The following is a 25,610-nucleotide window of genomic DNA, read 5'->3' as shown; positions in this document are numbered from 1 at the left end:
CCCACACTCTCCTAAGGAATCTCCCAATTTCTGAATGTTGATAACATGATTATTCCCCTTATTTATACTGCAATTGGTGTTGTAATTTTGCAATTGGTCTGCAATTGTGCCCATTGCCCTTGATCCTTGCTTGCGCCTTTGGTATGTTGTGTGGATTGAGGGTCTATTAGAGTGCTTGGGAGGGTTTCCGTGAACCCAAGTCCTCCCTACAACACCTACCATGTACTCCAAGCATAATTGTTTGTTATGTTTGTTAGTTAATCATTAAACCCGTACCTAGTGGATGCAGTACAAGACTTCTTTGGTGGTAAGATCTTCCCGAGAGGTATCACAACTATTGCACTAGTACTAATTCTGGAAAGGTTAAGCAACAATGGACTGATTATGCCTATTAGTCTATGTAATGTTACGTAACAAATCTCTGCCCCTATTAATCTCCCATAACCAAAGTGGTTTCCCACCCGGTAGACGCGTGGGTAACTAACATTCTTATTGCTCAAGAAATGGTTCATCAGATTGACAGGAATTCTAGAGGAATAAACACAATTTTGAAACTTGATATCACTAGATATAGCCTCCTAGGAATTCCTAGGACTCATTTGATATAGCTTTTACTTTTGCTTTCTGTTAAAGAGTTTTTGAAGGAAATTATCCTAATTTTTGAAAATACTTCCTATTTCGAAAGCGCTTTTAGATAAAGTCACATTCGACCGGCTTTCTCTAACAACCCTTTTAGCTAAAAGAAGCACTTTCATAAAATTAATCAAACGGATCTAGAAACAATTTTTAGATCTCAAAAACTCATTTTAACTTCCCAAGTTTGTCAAATGAACCCATGATCTAAGTATTAGAGAGGTTTGACTTTAAAGCACGCAATAGCTTGCAAAATTTTAAAGTATTAATTTCTTAAGGAGTCGTGAACTTTATGCAAGTGTAACGGCCATGTCTTCACTATTCTATTTGTTGTACCCATATTCTCAATTGTGCATGTGCTATTTCCACATAACAGAAAACCTCTATTTAGACTTTAAATGGTCATGCGACACGCACCCGACATCTGACTGAAAGAGTAAAATTATCAAAAAGAAAAAATAAAAGTCCAGGGAACTTGAATACTAACCCTAAAGGAATTTATAACCCAAATTCAAGACAAAGATGATTGAGAATTTTGCTGAATTAGTTACGCTGTCAAAGTGAACATTAAACCCGAAATACTTTTCAAGGCAAAAAATTCTTAGCCCCGTTTGATTTGGATTAAAATCTCAAATTAAAGTCAATGATTAATTTTATCTACTCACAACCTTTATCAAAATCTACTAAAATCTGATTTTAATTTATACGAAATAGTGGCTTAAATAATACTTGTCATTTCCTTGGAGTTATAGCCAAAAATTGACTAATGTATGAAGCAATACGTTAGATGGCAATCATGCTCGATGTATACAAAGGTTGACAGTTTGCCACATGGTAAACTATCATTCGATAAATGTGGCAAACTGTCATTCCACAAATTAAAAAAAAGTTTTTCCGTCCTAGCATTTGTCGAGTAACAAAGGAAATGTCAACATTGATATAATTTAAGAATGTTCAAATGGCAAAGTTCTTTAGATGGAGCTCTGGCAGGTCATTCTTATGCTTTAGCACATTGATCACAGCAGAAAATACTCAAAGTGAGTCGATCATTCGAGCTGCAGATATTCTCAAGAGTTTCTTGTGATTTGTTTGAACTTGATCTGCTCAACCGATGAACTAATATTTTTCGATGACAATAGTATGATATTATTGTGAAACATGCCGGTATCACATATTCCTTTTGAGGAAGAGGTTATATTTCTGGAAGTGTTCAAAAGTGACAACCCAAAAAGAACATCGAAAGAGCCTATAAAAACGAGAAATCGTAGATTCATTTATAGAACAAATATGCATATAGAGTTTCAACACATGAGATCGAAGTGAATATTGCATAAACTTTAGAGTAAAACTTCACGATAAGTCGTAATAGTAATTACCGGGTATAAACTTATGGAACTCTAGGAGAGATTCGAGCTCGCAATGGATTCTTCATGACAGTGGTGAACTCTTGCTTCTCGGACAGATCAATATCGTCTCCATCAAGGGCTGTCCATTTAAAGTACCAAATCAGATTGGCAACAAAGTACTCCAAGTGAAGCAGAGCCAGAGCCCACCCGGGACATATTCTCCTCCCTGCACCAAATGGCATCATCTTGATCTCCCTACTCCCCGTTACATCAAAAGCCTCCCCACCATCTGCTAAGAACCTTTCGGGATTGAATTCCATCGGATCCTCCCACACTTTTGGATCCAAACCCATGTCGGCCACCATGAAATTCACAAGCCCGTTCTTCGGGATCACATAACCATCCAATTCAACTTCCTCTGTGACCCGATGGGGCAACACGAAGTGCCCTGGCGGGTGACGCCTCAATGCTTCTAACACGACAGCCTTCAAGTATGGCATCTTCTGTAAATCCTCCTCCTCTACCATTTGCTGCATGCTTGACTCTTTGTTACTAGACATTGCCATTGCTGGAGGCAGTCCCACGACTTCAATTATCTCATCGTAAAGCTTGGATTGAATCTCGGGGTGTTTAACCAAGTTAGCCATGATCCACTGCAGAGCCGTGGCTGTGGTATCGGTGCCTGCACTAAGAAATTCACTGCATAGACTCACCATTTCCCTCTCATCTAGCTTTCTGTTTTCCTCCGGTAGCTTTAAGTCTGCCAGAGAATCGACATAAGCAACCACTTCGGCCTCTTTCTCTTCACTTTGATTGATAGGCGTTTGTTTGGCTTGGAGACGAGTTCTAATCAGAGGGATATACACGTTTTCCTGTTCTTGGCGTAGTCGAATCAGCTCATTCCAGCGATTACGAAACAAAATTCTCCCTAATCGAGGCCAGAAGTTGAGCGCATTGAATCTACGAAAATTCAAAAGCAATCGCCGCTGTATGGTTTCAATTTCTTTAATTTGATTCTCGTGGAGCTTGTCCCCAAAGCACATGAACACCAACAGACAGAACATAGCGAAATGAAAATGATCGATTACGGTCACAAACGATTCCGACGACTGCGCCACCACAAGCCGCTGAATAAGACCACCAAGCACCCATCCGCGGGACATGGAGTACGACTTCACACGGGAGGGGTGTAAAATCTCATACGTTAAGTTACGGCGGAGGATCCTCCAGGTGGCGCCATAGGCGGCGGAGCTGATGGTGCGCTGGTTGCTCGTCACGATCTTACTCGTCGGCGCGGCACTTGGACGGTCGGAGAAGACGGCACCGTTTTGGACAAGAGCACGGTGAGCGAGGGAGTGACTGCCGATAAATATTAACCTGATACGAGGGCCAATTCTGATGGTGATGAAGGGGCCGTACTTGGTCTTGAACTCGCGGAGGATGAATTCCAGCTCAGAAAGAGACCTGCGCAGCCATACCAAGTTTCCGATCAACGGTACCGAAATGGGTCCTGGCGGAAGGTTCTTCTTGCGGGCACCGGCGATTGAAGAAAATAGCGACTTGAGAAGCGGATGGATGCATAATAGGGAGACTATGAAGATAAACCAGAAGGACTCCATTTGTTAATATCTCTACAAGAAAATCAGTTTGGATGTTGAAGTAGATAATGTTTTCTTATAGCCTTATACCACAAGTAATTTTAAAATGGAAGATACAATGACAGAAAAATGATTGATAAATAACTTGACCAACACTCACAAAGTAGGAGGGCTCACCTTCTTTTTATGTTTTATTATAGTCTCAACCCGAGTGAACCCTAAGCAACCAACCGGGTTATACCCTAGACTATTGCTTTTGAATTCACCCTATTTGATTTTAAAAAGGGAACACAAAGTAAACCCTCCATCTAAAATTTACATTTCAAAATTAACAAACTTTTAAAAAAATTTCAAAAATCAGGCGATAATTAAATTTATTAAATATTTAATTATAATACAATATAATCAATCTATTTACCCCATTCACTTTACCTCCAACCACACACCCACCACATCAAATCATTCTCTCTCTCTTCACCCCACCCACCTCCAACGATGACTCCGACGAAGATTTCAGTAACCTCTCCGGCGACTATTCCGGCGACCTCCCAACGACCGTTCCGATGACTGCTCACTTTTCCGGCGACTATCTTTTTTTTTTTTTGGCAATAACCTGTGACTAGTTCCATTGGATCTGTGACCTGTTGTGATCTTTGACTAGTTTTATTGAATCAGTGACCTAATCAAGGTTAAATGAATATGCATATGATCAATTTCAAAATTAAGAAAATAAAGTTTGAAATTTCAAAAATCAAATACTATTAAAATTTTAGTTATGAAATAATTAATCAAAAAAATATTTTCGTAACTAAATATATTAAATTCACAATTTTTTGCTGGGTAATATGTAATTTGTGTACATTGTGACATATAAAATATGATTTTTAACCCGTGATTTGTTATTTGTGACTCGTAACACAATATGTGATCTATAAATTTGATCTGTGACTTCTACAAAAGGACATGTGACCTGTTAATATTAATCTGTGACCCGTTTATACTGATTTGTGACTTGTGAACTCGAACCTATGACCATTGAACTGTGACCTTAACGGCGAATTGTGATCCGTAACGTATGAACTGTGACCTTATGTGTTCATGACCAAATTTGTATTTGGTGTGACTGTCTGTGACCATGTTAGTCTAATTTGTGACTATATGTAACCAAGTCACATACGATCGTAGTTAACACAAATTTGGTCACAGGCAATCACAATGAAGATAGATAAACATAACTGTCGATTTGCATCACGCACAGATCTACACACCAGCACACAGATTTGACCATGCCACACACACCAGAGCATTCTCACTACCAACAAAACCACCACCACCAACGGTTCGTCGGCTGCAGAATCACTACCATCAACCATCGCTGGATGCACGCAGATCAGAACCACCACCAACCATCAGAAACACAAATCTTGACCACCAACAAATCTAACACCACCAACCATCACCGGCTACAACTTTCTTACTCTACACACAAATTAGAACCACCAATACTTTGTCTACTATGAAACCCCTACTACCTTCGCTGGCTGTACGGAGAACAAATCCACCATCAGAAACATAGATTAAAACCAACAACCATTAGCCTTCTTACTCTACCCACAGATTAGAACCACGATAACCATAATCGGAGGAAGATGTTGTACTACACTGGCGGAGCCATAATCGGAAAAGGAGACTGTACAACTTTTTTCAACCGGTCTCTAGACCTGAATTGGAACGTCAACGGGTGTTTTGGGGGAATTCGATTTCAAACTTAGATTGGGTGTGGGCGGAGGTGTCACAAACACAGTGTAGGGCCCGATCTTCCCAATTCTCGACGGTGACTTCCTTTCACTCTTGATAGACAATTTTATTTAATTAATTAACAAACAATAATTAAATTCCCTTTTACTTCACCTTTTCTCTCTGTGAAAATGGCGTATGGAACATGAGAAATTGATACTTTGCGTAGATTGGAAGAAAGTTGATCTGTGTGTATAGAAGTAGTAATTCCCTTTTACTTGCCTTTTTCTCTTAGTGAAAATGGCGTATGGAACAAGAGAATTTTGTTGTGTTCGGATGGTGATAGTCGTGATTTTGGCTATGGTGGTGAAGGGGGAGGTGGTACTGGAGGTGTGGCGGAGACAGTGATTCCCAGCGTTGGCTAGAGAGAGGAAAGGTGGGATAGAGAGAGGAGAGAAAATGGGAATGGATGAAAATATTAGGGTTTTGGTGTGGGTAGTTGGGTATGGATTAGGTGGGATGAATATGTATATTTAATGTTGTGACTATATTTTTATAAGTTTTAATTTGTAAAATTTAATTAGCACCTGATTTGTGAAAATGAATCTTAATCCCTTGTTTTCTGAAAATTAATCTTTAAATGTTGGTTTCTAGGTAATTTTCCCTTTTAAAAATCCACATACAACCGAACATTTTTGTTCCATTTGGTTTATTGACTAAGGTCCAGATTTTATTTTTTTAATAAGAAATGCATTTCATTCTTCATAGTTGCGAGCCAGAAATTTACATCTTCTCCGCTTACGACCTCTTCAAATTAATTAGGCTTAGATTCAAGAAAGTTCTATACATTATATGTAGAAGTCAAATTCGCTTCACCAAATCTAGTTAATGTTCTTGTTCCTCTCTTGGCTTTATCCCAAGCCAATTCAGACTCAAGATTCTTAGTGTTCAATTTCAGGGCATTTTCTTCTATTTAAATTTGTTCTTCCTTAATTTGATCATCATTTGTTTGATTTAAATCTAAAGAAATGAGATCAACTATCTCAATTTTTAACCGGACCATCATTGCTTACTTATAGAATTTCCTCCTTGAAAGTTTAAACAAGGCATCTCACTCTCATTAAAAGTTACATTTATGCTTATTATGACTCTATAGTCTTTCTTATTTTTAAGCTACGGTCTGTAGCCCTTTACCCCTTTCCCATAGTCCAAGAATGTGCCTTTAATAGCCCCTCAGGGCACATTCCAACTGGCAAAGATGAGGGCGCTTCAAGGCTGGCACATCAGAGGTCGTGAGTTCGATTCCTAGAAGACTCTTGAAAGGCAGATATTCTCCTGGAAGGCAGGATTTATCCTGGAAGGCAGGAACTCTACTGGAAGGCAGAGTGCAAAGATGAGAAACGACTTGTTTGGCACTTTAGCAGATCAGTTGGGGGGCTCTTGAGCACTGGTTAGTTTGTGGCACAATCTGTGATTTAACCTGTCTGCAGCTTGAGGGGCCAAGGTGTAGACTCCAGGATTTAGTCACTGTAAGGTGAATACCTGAATATCAAAAAAAAAAAAAAAAAGAATGTGCCTTTAATAACTTTTAATTCTAATAATCGTTCATTCTAATGTGCATAAACAATACATTAAATATTTGATCAACAAGATGATCATTGCATATTTGATCCAAGTTTTCTGTACTCCGGTGATTTAGTAGAGCAATTATTAATTAAGTATGTTGCAGTCTTAACAACTTCTGTCTCCAAAATAACTTTGAACCATGAATTGACTAACAAACATCTAACATTTTCTAATAAAGTCCTGTTTGTTTATTTATTTATTTTGCTAAAGAATTTTGTTGAGTATATGTAACAGTTTTGTGCTTAAGAATCTCTCTCTCTCCATTTTTTTTTTTTTTAGAAATTATCAAATTCTTCATTGCAGAATCCAATGTTATTATAAGAGTCTTTAAGTTCTTATTAACCTGATTTTGAATGGGAGGTCTCCAATTTTTAAAATTCAAGCATCGAACTAATTCTTTAGTAAGATAACCCAATTCTTTCTAGAGATATCGTCAATTATTATGAAGAAATATTTAAAACCTGGATATATGCAAACAATAGTTGGTCCCCACATATCAACATGCAAGTAATCCACTGACAACACGAATTTATGAATTCCGATAGAGAAAGACAGTTGTTTTTTATTTTTCCAAAATGCATTATTCACAAAAATGATATTTTCATACATAAATACATACATACATACATACATACATACATACATACATACATACATACATACATATATATATATATATATATATATATATATATATATATATATATATATATATATATATATATATATATATATATATATATATATATATATATATATATATATATATATATATATATATATATATATATATATATATATATATATATATATATATATATATATATATATATATATATATATATATATATATATATATATATATATATATATATATATATATATATATATATATATATATATATATATATATATATATATATATATATATATATATATATATATATATATATATATATATATATATATATATATATATATATATATATATATATATATATATATATATATATATATATATATATATATATATATATATATATATATATATATATATATATATATATATATATATATATATATATATATATATATATATATATATATATATATATATATATATGTATGTATGTATGTATGTATATTCTCTATTTTTTCTAATATTGCAAATTACATCACTTATACGGCCAAATCTTTTATGCCATTTTAAGATACTACAGCAACAAGTGGATCACCCACCAAGAGTACAGCCCTTAAAACATAAATTACATTGGTCTTTGGTGTATTAATTATTTTAGCAAAATTATTAAGAATAGTAATAATTCAAATTTTTATGATTATTTTGTAACATTCATCATTAAAAATTTCCAGAGAAATTATATTTCTCCTTAAATCTGGTATATATTCGATTTTTTCAAGAATTAGAGTATGATCATTTCCAAAATTTAAAACCATTTTTTCAATTCCTTTTATTTTGCAAGAAAAATAAATTTTCATAGTTAATCGACCGCCATTAATTTTCAAAAATTCAGGAAAACATTCTTTATAAAAAGACATACGAAGTGCATGCCCTATATCAAGAATTCACTCATCTTTAACTATTAAATGGCTAGCCATATAGACTTTTTCATTTGTAGTTGCAGCCTCTTCATAAGCTATTGCAACTACATCCTTAGTCTTTTGAGTGTTTTTCATTTCATCTATCTTCTTGTAACAATATTTTATAAAGAATCCTAAGTTTTCACAAAAATGACAACTTTTACCTTTAGCCTTAATTTTTTTTTTCTATTTATTTTTTCACTAATACAATTTTTTTTTTCAAAAGAAAAAATAATAAAAAAATATTTGCCTTCGCCGGTGTTTTCTTTATCGAATTTATTATTATTGTTTCCTTTTGAAAATTCTTTGCTTTAACTATTGAACTAATTCTAGTTGAGGAATCTTTGATTTCATTTTTTAACTTACAATCTTTATTTCTCAATGAAAACACAATTATATCAACAGTTATACTTTTTTTCGCATATTTTAAAGCATTTTTCGTATCTTTGTATTTTTCAGACAAAAGCACTATATGAAACTCAGATTGTTGATCACTAGATTTAGTTTCACAACCATTAGTTAGATTCAAGGATAGCTTATTAAATCTGTCCAAGTTTGCTTCAAGATCTATATTGGAATCAGATTTGAAACTTAGCCTTTGTTTGAGCTACATTACTGGAATGAAAATGCATTTTTGAATAGTGTATTGATGAAAAATGTGTAGTTAAGAAATAAGGAAAAATTTTGAATTTACGTGTAATATTATTTTATTGAAGAATGTGTGGTTGAAATGATGTCAAATCACTGTTAAAGAATATATTTTTTTGAAAAAATGTGACTCATACAGAGCCTTAAAAACTATTTCCAAAAAGAAACTTGCTATAAGTACTTGATTTTTGCAGACAGCTATCTATGAAAAAATCCTCCATACTTCCACAAATAACATTTATTTCGTAGTATTTTAGTTTGATGAAGATATTTTGATTTTTTCCATTATTGTGCTACAGTTTTTGTTGTATATATAAACTTCTCTTGTCACTCTATAAGATAATGCAAAAACAAATTACTCCATGAAATTTCAATATGATCAATATTCTTGGTTGAATCAAAATCATCGATCCAAGATTCATCCAAGACTTCAACACATATTTTTCTAAAATAGAGCTCTCATTTTCTGACTTCAGAGACTAAAATCCTTTTTGCTATTCTAAATCTTAACATCTAACTTGGTGCTTCCCATTTTTCTTTTGGAAAAAAAAATGTTGGCTCCAAAAATGTTTGCAATATATGGAAAAACCAAAGAAAAAACTAATTTTCTTCTCTTTTTAAAACCTTTCAGAATGGATAGTTTCTTGAAAACCAATTTTTTCACAAAGAAAGAGTTTCAATGGTTTAAAGGGGGACACCTTTACGAGATATGTAATCACTCAACTTGTGTTAAATAAATTTTAAAGAAAGGGTTAAACTTCAAAATATTTACCGTTGAATAATCAACCTCCAATTTGTGAAATTTCAGGCTCAAGATATCAATTTCAACCTTATCAATACACAAATAATCACGACCCAAAACCTTAAACTTCTTCAACACTCCAGTTGCTCAAGATTTTTACTCACTTAGGACACAAAGGGATGGTATTTTTAGCCACAAAGGCGATACCACAAAGGCTAGAGAAGAACAAGAAGAAACCGGCCAAGCAAGAGCACAAAGCAAGAGCTGGGAACTTTTCTCTCAAACACACATGTTAATAATAGAAGACCAAGAAGGCTAGCATATATAGGTTAGATTAGGTTAAATGATGGGGTCAAGCCCAATATAAAAACGATGAGTGGGCCAACATATATAAGCAATCCAATGAGTGTGAAATCGGGCCATGAGCAACACTAATTAATTAGGTTGCTTCCAATGGCCAAAATAGTCTTAGAGTCGGGTCATCAATTTTAGGTGTCGATATTTATTTTTAATCCAACATCGGTTTAACATCATCGCTCGAATTCCTGGGTATCAAAATCCAACAATCTTTACCTTGATGCCCAATAATCTGGAAGCAAACAAAACACAAAGTTTATACTTGCACAATCAAGGTAATCCAATAAAATTGGTATTACAGACCTTTCCTCGTGTTTCGAACCTGAAATACATATAATACTTACTCCATGTACTCACCAAGATTAAAGTCCAAAGAAACACCCAAGTAAGAACAAGTATTCACAATGAACAAATAATCATGCGATGAAAATATTATCTAGGATAATACACAGATCTTTTCAAAATTGTGTTCACACAGAACCATAAATTAACACTAAGTTAATTAACACACGGTCAAACGCATATGCAACAAATACATAAATGACCCCACGAAAAATCTCACCACACTTATCTTATTCCATTTCGTGTTACTCTCACCTCGAAAATACATATCTCTTCTCATCACCCACCATGCTGATTAGATAATCACTCAACTCATGTCTAACTGGCAAGTCACAATAGATCCTAAACTCTTGGGATAATCTTCTGTCACCACGTTACTTTTCCCAACCTACGTGAATAATGGGTCTCGACCTTACCGAAGTAACAGAAGTGCTTCTCGCACACTCCACTTGTACAGGGTCTTTTTCACAAATAAAGGATTCTAGACATTTGGTCACATTTCCACTCGTGATCCAAATGTCACACTCCACATCCCTGGTACAAACCACAATGTACCCCTAGGCATCTTTACTCTACCTTACCAAAATACATCTAACTTACTACTAATGCATCATAACCTACTATGCATGCACACAATCACATCAATTAATCATATTACCTCAACTTCATGCAAATACACATATCAAACAAATTGAAATGCAACGTATAATCATGCAATAGAATTAAGCAATCACACATATGCAAAAAAGGATCACACATAGATGCACATACAGTAACTAGGTTTGCTCTCAATAAACCTCATTAGGGTTATAACTCGACCCCTCAACACATTCATCTCACCTCTTACATTACCCTTCTGTTTATCTTTCTTCTTGGTATAGTCTCTAATAAAGTGTCCAGACTTACTACAGTTGTAACACTGTTTACCACTAGACTTGTCTCGTCCCCTGCCCTTCTTCTTACTATCTTCGTCACTCGATTCACTACTTGAATCAACACTATTTTGAGCTCTACCCAAATTCATTTGCTTAAATTTTATCATACTCCTTATCATGTGTAACTCTCCACTCCTCTTATCTTCATTTTCAATCTTAATTTTCATTTCCTTACTTCTAAGTGAGTCTATGACAATCTCGGATGTTATGGTGTCCCTACCATACTTAATTGCATTCTTAATCTCTCTAAATGAATCAGGCATAGAATTAAGTAAGATAATTGGTTTATTAGTTTTAGGCACCTTTTCATCACAGTTAATAATGTTTTGAACAAGTTTGTTAAAAGTACCTAGATTGTCATCAAGATCCTTTGAAGGATCCATTTTAAAATTGAAAAATCTTTCAAGTAAGTATAATTTATAAGGAGTGGACTTAAGTAAATATAAGTCCTCCAATTTTTTCCTAAGTTCTTATGTAGAATCCAATTCCCCAACTTTTCTCAAAACTGTGTCAAATAAATGTAAGATAATCGAAGTGTAAGCAAGTTCATCGTATTCCTCTTTTTGTGTTTCAGTCAAATTTGCAGGAAATTTGCCATCTACGACTTTTGAAACTTTTTGTTAAACTAAAATTTCCTTCATCTTTTGTTGTCAAATTGAAAATTTTCCTTGACCCTTTAAAAACACCGACTTCAAAATGTGAAGACATTTTTGGAAAAACAGAACAACTAAATACACAGATAGGTCACACAGATATACATTGTTCTAGTTCCCAAGGTTTCGTAAGATTCGCGATCTTAGATCAAGAAAAGTTTCAAACGAGTTAAGTCCAGATATTCTAACAGGATAATCAATGCAACATGTTTATTAAAAAAAATTCTAATTATCACGCAATGCAGTCTCACACAGTGACTATATGACAATTAGAGCTCAAAATCAATTACCAACTACAGTCAACTTCAACACTTCAAATAGGGCAGATAATTCCTAAATTTTCTAACACAAGCAATGACAACCCCCAATTCTAATGATCGTCCCACATGATGATTAGCTAATGTGATAATGTGAATGTTTCAGCCAATTTACCAGAGCGGACCTATCTGAGTACGTAAATTACGAGAGATACGAATCAACTGCTTTAGGGCCACTATTATTCGCCCTAAAGTTCAGCGGGTGTGCCAACACGAATGTCTAGCAACCAATAGCCGAGTGTCCAGGGGCGAAATCATCCAACTTTTTCTGTGTATCCCGAAACTGAAAACTAACAACACAAAATCGTTAGAAAACAAGTTAGAAAAATTCTACCTGAAGAAGTCATCGCCAAAGGAACCCACACGCGCCCCAACGTGCGATCGTCGAAATCTCCACGCGCCTTTGCCGTCGACAGTCGTCACCTAGATGCGCCGGCCACCCAGCACCACCTCCACCTACAAATCATGATTCTGGCCTCCGTTTCACCAAAAGACATCTGGATTGGCCGAAAATTGAGGTTGCAAGTCCGATTTTTTGTGAAAAATTCTAGACAATTTAATCTAGCTGATTTCTGCTTCGATTCTGGTTAGATTTTGATCAGAAATTCCATCCCAACCTCGCTTTGATACCAAATGTTGAATAATCGACCTCCAATTGGTGAAATTTTGGGCTCAAGATACCAACTCAACCTTATCAATACATCCAAGCAATCACGATCCAAAACCTTAAACTTCTTCCACACTCCGGTTGCTCAAGATATGTACCCACTTAGGACAAAAAGGGAGGGTATTTTTAGCCACAAAGGCTAGAAAAGAATAAGAAGAAACTGGCCAAGCAAGAGGCAGGAACTTTTCTCTCAAAAATACACGTTAATAATAGAAGACCAAGAAGGCTAGCTTACATAGGATAGGTTAGGTTAAGTGATGGGGTTAAGCCCAATACAAAAATAGTGAGTGGGCCAACATATATTAGCCATCCAATGAGTGTGAAACCGGGTCATGAGCAACACTAAGTAATTAGGTTGCTTCCAATGGCCAAAATAGTCTTAGGGTCGGGTCATCAATCTTGGGTATCAATATTTATTTTTATCCAACATCGGTTTAAAATCATCGTCCGGATTATTGAGTATCAAAATCCAACATTCACAAAACTTACAATTTTAACATACGGTATACCCTCACAATTATACAAACATTAACATATCAATTTAATGGACAGTTTAACTACAAATTGCAAAGATTAAATGATTGATAAAACTTGGTTGTAGTCTTTTCAAATTCTAAGGTTCTCGCATAAAAATCTGTACAAAAGAAGCTCTAAGACAGTTAATGTCAAGAGATCCAAGAATATAGTGATTGAACCAAAAAAAAAAAAATTAAAAGTAGGGTTAGAGTATGTTATCGGAAGTTAATATGCAAGATAAAAATAAAATATTAAGAGAGCCCATTGTGAATCTCCAAGAAAACCAGATTTCACCCTTGAAATTTTTAAATCTATACAAATCTACAGTTTTAAAACCATAGAAAGTCAAGTAAAGAAGGTTCGAAGGAGTTCTACTTCAGATCAAAGGCTTAGATACCATTATTGGTCCCATAAATGACCGAAAACATAAAATATAACAAAGTAAAACAAAAACACCAAGATTTTTCATCACAAAGGCTCAAATGTCCAGCCTAAAGGTCTACTCAGCACATTGATCATCCACAAATGTATTTAATGCTCTAAATCCACTAGCATAACCAAAATGTTCGATATTACAACATAATACACCAAGTTTCAAAATCAAGAAGCTCTCTGATACAGATTTCTCTCTCAATTTACATGTAATCAGAGGCTACTGTTCACCAAGAACAGTATATAAACTCCCATACTATCTATTTACATCGACCTTAAACAGAAAGGAAAAATTCAGAAAGAAGACGAAACACCAAAAAAAAAAAAAAAACCACTAGAGAGAAAAATGGCTTAAACCCTAAAGTAATCTCTCAGACGAGAGATAAAAATATTTAGCCCATATTTGACAACTATTATTTCAAACTATTTTTTTTACATACTCATTGTTTCAACCCAATTGATGAGTGCTAGATTTGGTCAGACACTAAGACCCTATTTGGTAGATATTAAAATTCAAATTTTAATCTAAGATAAAGTTTACAATTAATCTTAACCATATGTTTTATGAGTCTATCAATTTTTCTACATATTTTATCAACTTTTATCAAAATCTACTAAAAATCTAATTTTAATGGCATGAAACGAGTTCTACATCCAACCCACTAAGCATGTCTTTGTAGAGTCTAAGATCTATTGCGTTGGCAAATTCAATGTTTTAACAAAATTTCAAATATTTATTATTGGAAACATGCTTTTTTTTAAAAAAAAATAAATTAATTAATTTCCACTTTAATTTTTCTTCACCTAGTGATATTTTAAAATAACTGTGAAAGAATCATCATTGACATGGATCTGGTCGTTCATATAAGACAATATCATTAAGAGAGAGACTCCAAATACAGGGAGGGGTTCACAAAATCCCTCCAAATAACAAACAGTAAGGGATGGGTGGTTATTATTTTGACAATATTTTACTCAAAGTATATTGGAGGTGTTACATATGGCAAAAATCTATCATTAAAGATTTGATTGTTTCTTTTTATCATTCTTCTATTGGTAAATCATATTTGAATTTTTATTCAAAATTTAAATAGGGAAAATTTAAATCATTAAACTATTGAGTGTTTATTTTGAATTTATTGGGAATAAAATTGTGTATGTTATTAATCGCGATTTTTTTAAAAATAAAGCTCGGTATTTTGTAAGTATAATCATTGTTTAACTATTTAGCCCTTGTTTGAGCCCCATTTTGGAAGAAAGAATGCATTTTGAATAATAGATGGATAGAGAATATTTGGCTAAAAATTAAGAAAAGATTTTGGATTTATATGTAATATTATTTTATTGAATAATGAGTGGTTGAAAATGAGTTTTGAAAAAATGATTTTTTAGAATAATTGGGCTCAAACAAGGTCTTAATCTATTCTTCAGCCAGTAAGTTTATTACTTAAAGTGCAATTGATTTTTTTTTTCTCAAACATCAAAAGATAATATTCTCATTTAATAATGAGAAAATTATATTAAACCTTACATTTTAATTTTCACTTTCAAAAATCAGATACTAATTGTTTGATTCAAAAATCAAGTTATGACTTTTTTAATTTAGCCCTTGTTTCGGCTCAATTTTAATTTAATGCATTCTCCTCTTTCTTTATTTTCAACAACACATTTGTCAATAAAATAATATTGCATGTAAACCAAAAATTTTCTTTGATTTTTAACCATACACTCTTCAAAATATTACTATTCTAAAATACATTTCTCCAAAACCTCATTAAAATGGAGCCAAAAATGGGATTAAAAACATGTTATACACGCTCATTTGTACTCGAACACAACACCCTACCAATCCCCTGTAAATATCTTCTTCCGCTTCTCTATCTTTCTTTTCATAGAAACCCATCTCTCTTCAGAAATAGAAATTGCAGCATTAATGTTAGCGAGTTTCTCGAAAAGGACACGAGTTTCACCACCGTGGTAACAGAGCTTGCCATTAGGATAACGAGGGAGAATCTAGTCGTCGTAGCAACAATGATACTTAATGGAGATGGGTTGTACAGTGTCATCGTGGTGCGGTTGATGTTGTGGTGTGCTAGTGACCATGTAGTGGTGGGTTGCGGTGTCATATCTGAGTGTAGTGGTATAATGGATGTATAGATCTACGTGGTGGTAGGGTAGATTAAAAGCTATTGTGACCAATTATTTGAATAATAGTGATCAACAAAATGAGTAATTTGTGACCAATAAATAATACACTAAGAAAAAATAAAATGATATTTCAATCTATTTGTTGGTAACTTGTAAAAAATAAAATACAAAGCTTTGTCAATACCCAACGATTTCGTGTACACGACTGTAATCGAAATGCTGTCAACAGGTGTACAATATTACTTTTGATAATTGATGACAAATATGCATCAATATCGTCATTCATAACTCTTTTCAAAGATAAATTTCCCATCAATGATTATTTGTTCCATTAACTTTCCAATTAGAAATATTAAAAGCATAAATAGTCTAATAGATTTAATTTATCAATCAAATGTTGTCAATAAATAATCTATTTTATACTAAATATCATATCAAGTTAGAATCATTTTTTGGATGATTCTAACACTACTATAATTCAATTATTCTAATAATATCTTACTTTAAATTTTTCAATATATATTTAATTTATTTAATCATTTAGTTATCATCAATGTAAATGTATATTTGACAGATTTATTTCACCCGCGTTTGTACTTTCATTAATGTTTGAATTCCTTATTATTAATTCTCAATAATTAACTTTCACATTCATTAAATTATTATTCGTTTTCATTTATGTATTTCAGTGTTTTTATTTTTAATTATAAGTTAATTAGAATTTCACATTCAAGAATTCATTTCATTATCCACGTCCATGTATGCTAATTAATATCAATTTTTACTTAATTGAAATTAAATATCACATCAAGTAAGAATCAATTTTTGAACTATTTTAGCGCTACTATAATTCCATTATTTTGATATTACCTTGCTTTTCATTTTTCGATTTGCATTTAATTTATTTTTTACCATTTAGTTACCATCAATATACATGTGCATTTGATAGATTCATTTCACCTATATGCTTTCATTAATGTATGAATTCTCTATTATTAATTCTAAATTAATTAACATTCACATTCATTTAATTAATATTCATCTTCATTTATGTATTTCATTGTTATTTAATCTAATTATAAGTTATTAGAATTTTACATTTAAGAGTGCATTTTATTATTCACGTCTATATATGTTAATTACCATTATATTTTACTTAATGAAAATTAAATAAATAATTTAACAATCATTGTCATAGATATATTCCTTAGTATAAATTCTAAATTAATTGACATTCACACATATTCAAATATTACTTTTACAGCATTTATAAAGTATTTCATAATAACGTGCACATCCAACGTTGACTAGTACTAACAAAAGTATGCATATCAAATAAATAAATAAGAAATCCAAGAGGTTAAGCCGTGTTTGGATCTTGGTTTTGCCTCGCTCCATGTTTTCGAAACGATTGCTCTAGAATGGAATGTTTGATCTCGCCTAGTCCACTATAGACCTTTTACAAATCTTCTCATAACCTTGGCATAGAATCGAGTCATTATCCCACTCTTTTTGCTAGTATATAGATATGGGCACATTAGGAGTAGAAGGATTCTCGACATTGTATAGGAATACCTCAAACTCGTCTGCTTTCTTTGCTGCAATTTTAATCAACATAATTCATTTTTTTTCTTTTTTTCTTTTTTTCAAATCAAATGGAAATGGTATTTATTTCAGTGATTTTTTTTTTCGAAAAAAAGTTTCTAAATAAATTCAACTTATCAATAGTGCTTCTGTTGTTAAATTAAGTAATACGAATAACAAAATTTAAAATTATTTCAATAAAATTATGTCGGTAATTTAACAAAGTTTTAAGAATCTAACAAATTTTTAGTTAGTAATACTAAAAATATAAATAGTTTGTAAAGTTAAATTTCCCAAAAAAATTGGTCAACAAATAAAGTAGTAAAAAAATCAAATACTAATGGAAATTCCATCATGAATAATAAATTTAAAGAATATCTTATTCCCTAGTAATATTATAATATAATTGATATTTGAACTTAATCATCGACAGTTTATAAAATAAAAAGTATAAAAAGAAAAAATTTCGCTTGTCATACAAAAGAACTGTCAGAGATTGCCAACAACACCAAGAACACATTTTCGTTGAAAATCATCAATGGAGGTTATTCGGTAATCACTAACAAATAATGATTTTTATTAAAATCTTAGATAGTGCATGCCTTAAATGTCTAGTGTTTATTTATACGGAATCAAAATATTATCAAATCAAAATATGTGGCATGGGTGGATTCAAAACCTCCTTTTGTTATATAATAATGCTATTTTACTAGGATAGAGGTTCACAAAACCCCCTACTGACCCTCACAGCACGTGGGTCTCATACAGACCCACCTGCATAAAAAATTACCAAAAACCCTACCAACCCATGCTTTGAGTGCTCGGTGGAGGTTACCCTGTACTCAAAGCATAATTGTTTGTTATATTTGTTGGTTAATCATTAAACTGGACCTAGTGGATGCAGTACAAGACTTCTTTGGCGGTAAGATGATCTCGAGAGGTATCACAGCTACTGCGTTAGCACTAATTCTGGAAAGGTTAAGCAACAATGGACTGATTATGCCTATTAGTCTATGTAATGTTACTTGACAAATATCTGCCTCTAATAATCTCCCATAACCAAAGTGGTTTCCCACCCGGTAGACGTACGGGTGACAACATTCTTATTGTTCAAGAAATTTTTCATCAGATTGACAGGAATCCTAGAGGAGGAAACACAATTTTGATATCATAAGTCTCCTAGGAATTCTCAAGGCTATTTTGATATAACTTTTGCATTTTGTTAAAATGCTTTGGAATGAAATTACCTAAATTTTTGTTTGGAAACAAATTCTTGAAAATTCTTCTTAGGGTGTGTTTGATAGGTAGGAAATTTCATGGAAAATGGAATTGCAATTCCATCTTTTTCTTTTTTTTGGTGTTTGATTGGCAAAATTTTTCTTGGAATTCAATTTCCACATTTCGATGTCACATAGATATTTTCCTTCTTTTTTAAGATTTTCCCGGATTACAGTAGCAATTTTTTTTATTTTATTTTTTTGTGCAATGGAAACAAATTTTAAGAATAATTGTAAAAAAATATTTTCTGTTAATTGACAATTTTCATGTAAAATAAAGACAAACGAACACCAAAAGATAGATGATTTTCTTGAATTTTTTTTTTTTGGTTGGCAATGGAAACAAATTTCATCCCCAATACCAGTAAAATCTATTCCTTTAATCGATAATTTTCATGTAAAGTAAAGCCAAACGAACACTAAAAAACACATTTACTTCAACATTTTTTATTTGAAAAATTATACCAATCAAACACAATAAATTACAATTCTCAAGAAAACAACTTCTAGGCAATTCAATTATCTGGAATTCGTTTTCAATTCAATTCCATCTTTACAATCAAACGGACTCTTTCATAAATGATTCTAGAAAAAGTTACATTCGACTAGCTTATCTAAAATCCCTTTTGGTTAGAAGAAGCACTTTTATAAAATTAGCAAAATAGGTTTAGAAGTAATTTTTGGATCTCAAAAGCTTATTTTGACTTCAAAAGTCTTGCCAAATGAACCATTAATCTGAGTATTAGAGATGTTAGACTTTGATAGCACGGGACGGGGGGTTAATAAAATTAAGAGGTGTGTGTAATTGCTGATTTACTCTACTTTTATTAATGGAGAACAGGCGGGTTTTGCCCAAGACACGATGATCCTATCGCTTGCACTATTCATTCTCACCGCCAAATCTACGGGAGGTAGCATTTGAGCGTCTCACAAAGTTTTGTAGATGATATCATGATTTTCACAAACGGACGGAAGACTTCTTTGACAAGAATAACGAAATTTCAACATCAATAAGCACAAGGTCTAGTCAATTGATCAATAACAGCAAAAGCTCCTTCATTTCCTCATTCTTGTCTTCGGAGGCAAAAACAAATTATCACCTTTTTACCTCGTTGATATAAACATATAAATTTAACTTATCGATCGGATTCCAGTTGTTAAATAAAATAATATGATTTTTCTACAAAAATTTGGTCAGCAAGTAGCAGAAAAATCAAATACCTATTGAAATTTCACCACAAATAATAACGTTTATAGAATATCTCATCTGTTAATTATAATATAAAATGATATTCGAACTTAACGGTCGGCAATATTTAAAGGATGCAATAGCTTGCAAAATTAAAGTGTTAATTTCTCTAGGAGTCATGAACATTTAGTAAGTGTAACGGCCATGTCTTCACTATTCTATTTGTGATACCCATATTCTCAATTGTGTAACAGAAAATCTCTATTTAAACTTTAAATGGTCATGCGACACACATTTGATATCTGATCGAAAGAGTAAAATTATCAAAAACAAAAAATAAAATCAATCAATCACACCCTTACTCGATGGGATCTGCTGGGCAAACACATCCTCTCAAGGAGTTTTCTTGTCATTTCTTTGGAGTTATAGATAAAAATAAAATCAATCAATCACTAATGTCTGAAGGAATACATTTAGATGGCAATCTTGCTTTGTGTACACCAAGTTTGATAGTTTGCCACATGGTAAACTGTCATTCGACAAATGTGGCAATCTGTCATTCAACAACTTTTAAAAAAAATAGATATACAGTTTTCCCGTCCTAACATTTGTTGAAAAACAAAGAGAATGTCAACAATGATATAATTTAAGAATGTACAAATGTCAAAATTCTTTAGATGGAGCTCTGGCAGGTCGTTCTTATGCTTTAGCACATTGATCACGGCACAAAATACTCAAGTGAGTAGATCATTCAACCTGCAGATATTCTCAACAGTTTCTTGTGATATTGTTTGAACTTGAACTGCTCAACCGATGAACTAATGTTTTTCGATTACAATAGTATAATATTATTCTTGTTAGTGTGTGAAACATGCCAGTATCACATATTCCTTTTAAGGAAGAGGTTATATTTCTAGACGTGTTCAAAAGTGACAACCCAAAAAGAACACCGAAAGAGCCCATAAAAACGAGATAACGTAGATTCATTTATAGAATAATTATGCATATAGAGTTTCAACACATGAGAACGAAGTGAATATTGCATAAACTTTCGAATAAAACTTAACGATAAGTCGTAATTGTAATTACCGGATATAAACTTATGGAACTCTAGGAGAGATTCGAGCTCGCAATGGATTCTTCATGACAGTGGTGAACTCTTGCTTCTCTGACAGATCAATATCGTCTCCATCGAGGGCTGTCCATTTAAAGTACCAAATCAGATTGGCAACAAAGTACTCCAAGTGAAGCAGAGCCAGAGCCCACCCGGGACATATTCTCCTCCCTGCACCGAATGGCATCATCTTGATCTCCCTACTCCCCGTTACATCAAACGCCTCCCCACCATCTGCTAAGAAGCTTTCGGGATTGAATTCCATCGGATCCTCCCACACTTTTGGATCCAAACCCATGTCGGCCACCATGAAATTCACAAGCCCGTTCTTCGGGATCACAAAACCATCCAATTCAACTTCCTCTGAGACCCGATGGGGCAACACGAAGTGCCCTGGCGGGTGGCGCCTCAATGCTTCTAACACGACTGCCTTCAAGTATGGCATCTTCTGTAATTCTTCCTCCTTTATCATTTGCTGCATGCTTGACTCTTCATTACTAGACATTGCCATTGCTGGAGGCAGTCCCACAACTTCAATTATCTCATCGTAAAGCTTGGATTGAATCTCGGGGTGTTTAACCAAGTTAGCCATGATCCACTGCAAAGCCGTGGCTGTGGTATCGGTGCCTGCATTAAGAAATTCACTGCATAGACTCACCATTTCCCTCTCATCTAGCTTTCTGTTTTCCTCCGGTAGCTTTAGGTCTGCCAGCGAGTCTACATAAGCAACCACTTCGGCCTCTTGCTCTTCACTTTGATTGATAGGCCTTTGTTTGGCTTGGAGACGAGTTCTAATCAGAGGGATATACACGTTTTCCTGTTCTTGGCGTAGTCGAATCAGCTCATTCCAGCGATTACGAAACAAAATTCTCCCTAATCGAGGCAAGAAGTTGAGCACATTAAATGTACGAAAATTCAAAAGCCATCGCCGCTGTATGGTTTCAATTTCTTTAATTTGATTCTCATGGAGCTTGTCCCCAAAGCACATGAACACCAACAGAGAGAACATAGCGAAATGAAAATGATCGATTACGGTCACAAACGATTCCGACGACTGCGCCACCACAAGCCGCTGAATAAGACCACCAAGCACCCATCCGCGGGACATGGAGTACGACTTCACACGGGAGGGGTGTAAAATCTCATACGTTAAGTTACGGCGGAGGATCCTCCAGGTGGCGCCATAGGCGGCGGAGCTGATGGTGCGCTGGTTGCTCGACACGATCTTACTCGTCGGCGCGGCTCTCGGACGATCGGAGAAGACGGCGCCGTTTTGGACGAGAGCACGGTGAGCGAGGGAGTGACTGCCGATAAATATTAACCTGATACGAGGGCCAATTCTGATGGTTATGAAGGGGCCGTACTTGATCTTGAGCTCGCGGAGGATGAATTCCAGCTCAGAAAGAGACCTGCGCAGCCATACCAAGTTTCCGATCAACGGTACCGATAGGGGTCCCGGCGGAAGGTTCTTCTTGCGGGCACTGGCGATTGATGAAAAGAGTGATTTGAGAAGCGGAAGGATGCATAACAGAGAGACTATGAGGATAAACCATGACTCCATTTGGTAAGAAAATCAGTTTGGATGTTCAAGTCGATAATGCTTACTTTTACCGTAAGTAATTTTAATAGGAATTAATTTATTCAAACGTCCCCTATCTTTAAAGTCATTTGTACTTTTGTCTCTAACTTTATTTTTTTTTGTCGGTGGAACACTTGTGTATTCAACCTCCGAAATTTGGTGGCATTTTCGTGTCTCAATCAATTTGATTAGGACATCGAAAAATTTAAAAGCTTGTTTGGTATAACTAAAAAGTCAATTAAAATTAATTTTTGACTGTCAATTTACTATTACAATCGTCATTTTTAAATTCTTCTCTTACAGATAAGACTCACTTTATCTTTAACAATAAAAAAATTAATTATCAAAATTCCTATCAAACAAGCACTAAAATAACAAAATTATCATTCTAATATATTTGATTAAAATATTAAAAATTGAAATATTTCTTAAAAAAAAAAAACCAATATTAGTAGACCAAATGGAAATTTCTCCTCTTAAGAAGGTGAGGTTAAAAATAAGGAAATTCCTAAATCCACATGAAAATAATTTTATTGGAAGAATGTTAGGTTGAAAATGAATATAAAAAAGTAATTTTTTAATAAACTACCCCAAATAAATTCTAAGCCCCTGTTTGAGCTCCATTATAAACAAATTTTGGGAAAAAATATATTTTAAAATAGTGATTTTTTAAGAATGTATGGTTAAAAAAGAATAAAAAATTTAGATTTATATGTAATAATATTTTATCGAAGATGTATCGTTGAAAAGAAGAGAAAAAAATGTATTTTAATTAAAATGGAGCTCAAATAGCGATTTAATTTTTGAGAAAAAAATATTTTGTAATAGTGATTTTTTTGAATAATAAGTGGTTAAAAAAGAATGAAATTTTTTGAATTTACGTACAATATTATTTTATTGAAGAACGCGTAATTAAAAAGATGAGAGAAACGCATTTTGGAATTAATGAGACCCAAATAGTAGCTTAGTATTTTAGTTAAAAATAGGGATTGACAATTTTGCCCTCTTTAATTTTTGGATTTGAACGTCAAATTGGTGACTAGAGCGAATAAATGGAGATACGTCGCACATTTCTGAGGTTGAGGATACGGTCGCCTTAAAAATAAATTTGGGGACGTTTTCAGTAATTTAACTCTTTCGAAATAATGGAAATTTGTAGATAGGGTCCTCAAAACATTCAATCTAGTTTTATCTGAGTCCTATTCTTATAAATTTGGCAATTGAAACCCCAAACGTACATTATAGGTGCACGTCAGTCCTTTGGACAGTAACCATCTCTTTTCCCGACCGTTTGCAGTCTACAGCGCATGAGAAAATAAGCGGATCCAAGTGTAACTGGAACAAATGCTTGTGACCCTAACTGCTGCTTTTAATATATATTTGAATTGAAGTATAGACTCTTTGAGTCCATGTTTGAGCCTCATTTTTGGGAAGAATAAATTTTTGAATAGTATATTGATAAGAAATGTACAGTTAAAATTAATGAAAAGTTTTGAATTTGCATGTAATATTATTTTATTGAAGAATGTATAATTAAAATGATGTCAAAATACTGTTGAAAAATATATTTTTCCCAAAAGAATGAGGCTCAAACAAGGGCTAAATAAGATACTCTCTATTTTAAAAAAGTCAACTAATAAAATTATGTTTTAAGAGACTTTTCAAATTGACATTTTTATTTAGAGGGTGAGCTTTGCCATTTGGATAGTCAAATTCACTCTATGCATAATTAAATGTATTCAAGATATTTCGATTTTCAATGAAAAAAATACTATAATAATTTAGAGGGAAGCTACTGAATAAAAAAGATATGGGAATAGAAAAATTAAATGTTAAACATAAAGAGCATGTTGAAGTAATTATAACTTTTTACTTTTTAAATTTATAGAGACTCTCTAAATTATAGCATATACTCTTTAAAAATAGAGAGTCTCTTAAAAATGCTCCAAATTCATTTATTTTGAGACTAATATGGGATCATATTTACATATTATGAACTGCTTAAAATAGTTTAAATTATAAATAAAACAAAAACTAGTGGATTGTATATAGTTTAAATTGTATCCCTTGAAATATATAAATAAAAAGTGAGTCAACTATTTAATTTTTAATCATGAGCCAACATATAGGCTAATTGCAAGAAAAGACACTACAAGGGTGCATCAAAAATAAAATAGGGAAAATATGATAACTTATAGAGCTCTGCTACAAATACGGAGGGAGGGTCAAGGATTTGATCCAAAGTCGAGCTCGTTCCCCAATCCCTATCTCTTTAGCATTAGTGTAAGTTATATCACTGAGCAACCAACATATAAGTTTTAAGAAAATGGTCGTAGGCAAACAAATTTTCTATAAAAAGATGTTAAACAAAAAGAAGGTTGGTACTCAGATACCTGAATAGCTGTTACTTAGCCACAAACTAAGGGCAAGAACTTCATGCCATGAATTAGTGAAAACTTGTGCAGTTCAGTTGGCTAAAGAATCATGGGCACTTGTACTTGTAAAATTGTTAAAAAAAAAAAAGAGGGGGGTGGGGGGGGGGGGGGATTTTTGAAATGAAATCAAAACCAA

The 25,610-nt window shown here is 33.3% G+C and overlaps 2 protein-coding genes across 2 annotated transcripts; both read right to left on the bottom strand.

The window, feature by feature from the left end:
- Positions 1 to 1,876: 1,876 nt before the first annotated feature.
- Positions 1,877 to 3,714, bottom strand: LOC111365344 (cytochrome P450 89A2-like). The gene has a single exon (XM_022985820.1). It carries the CDS (start codon positions 3,596 to 3,598, stop codon positions 2,021 to 2,023), a length of 1,578 nt encoding a protein of 525 aa, XP_022841588.1. The 5' UTR covers positions 3,599 to 3,714; the 3' UTR covers positions 1,877 to 2,020.
- A 17,588-nt stretch (positions 3,715 to 21,302) lies between these two features.
- Positions 21,303 to 23,064, bottom strand: LOC111365343 (cytochrome P450 89A2-like). The gene has a single exon (XM_022985819.1). The coding sequence runs from the start codon at positions 23,019 to 23,021 to the stop codon at positions 21,447 to 21,449; it is 1,575 nt and encodes a 524-aa protein (XP_022841587.1). The 5' UTR covers positions 23,022 to 23,064; the 3' UTR covers positions 21,303 to 21,446.
- Between the last annotated feature and the right edge of the window lie 2,546 nt (positions 23,065 to 25,610).

Source organism: Olea europaea, chromosome 17, assembly GCF_002742605.1.
Source record: "Olea europaea var. sylvestris chromosome 17, O_europaea_v1, whole genome shotgun sequence".
In the NCBI taxonomy this organism is placed as follows: domain Eukaryota; kingdom Viridiplantae; phylum Streptophyta; class Magnoliopsida; order Lamiales; family Oleaceae; genus Olea; species Olea europaea.
This window is presented reverse-complemented; position numbering and strand designations above follow the sequence as displayed.

Coding starts and splice junctions, on each gene's coding strand:
- LOC111365344 (XM_022985820.1), bottom strand. CDS start 3,598: ATGGAGTCCTTCTGGTTTATCTTCATAGTCTCCCTATTATGCATCCAT.
- LOC111365343 (XM_022985819.1), bottom strand. CDS start 23,021: ATGGAGTCATGGTTTATCCTCATAGTCTCTCTGTTATGCATCCTTCCG.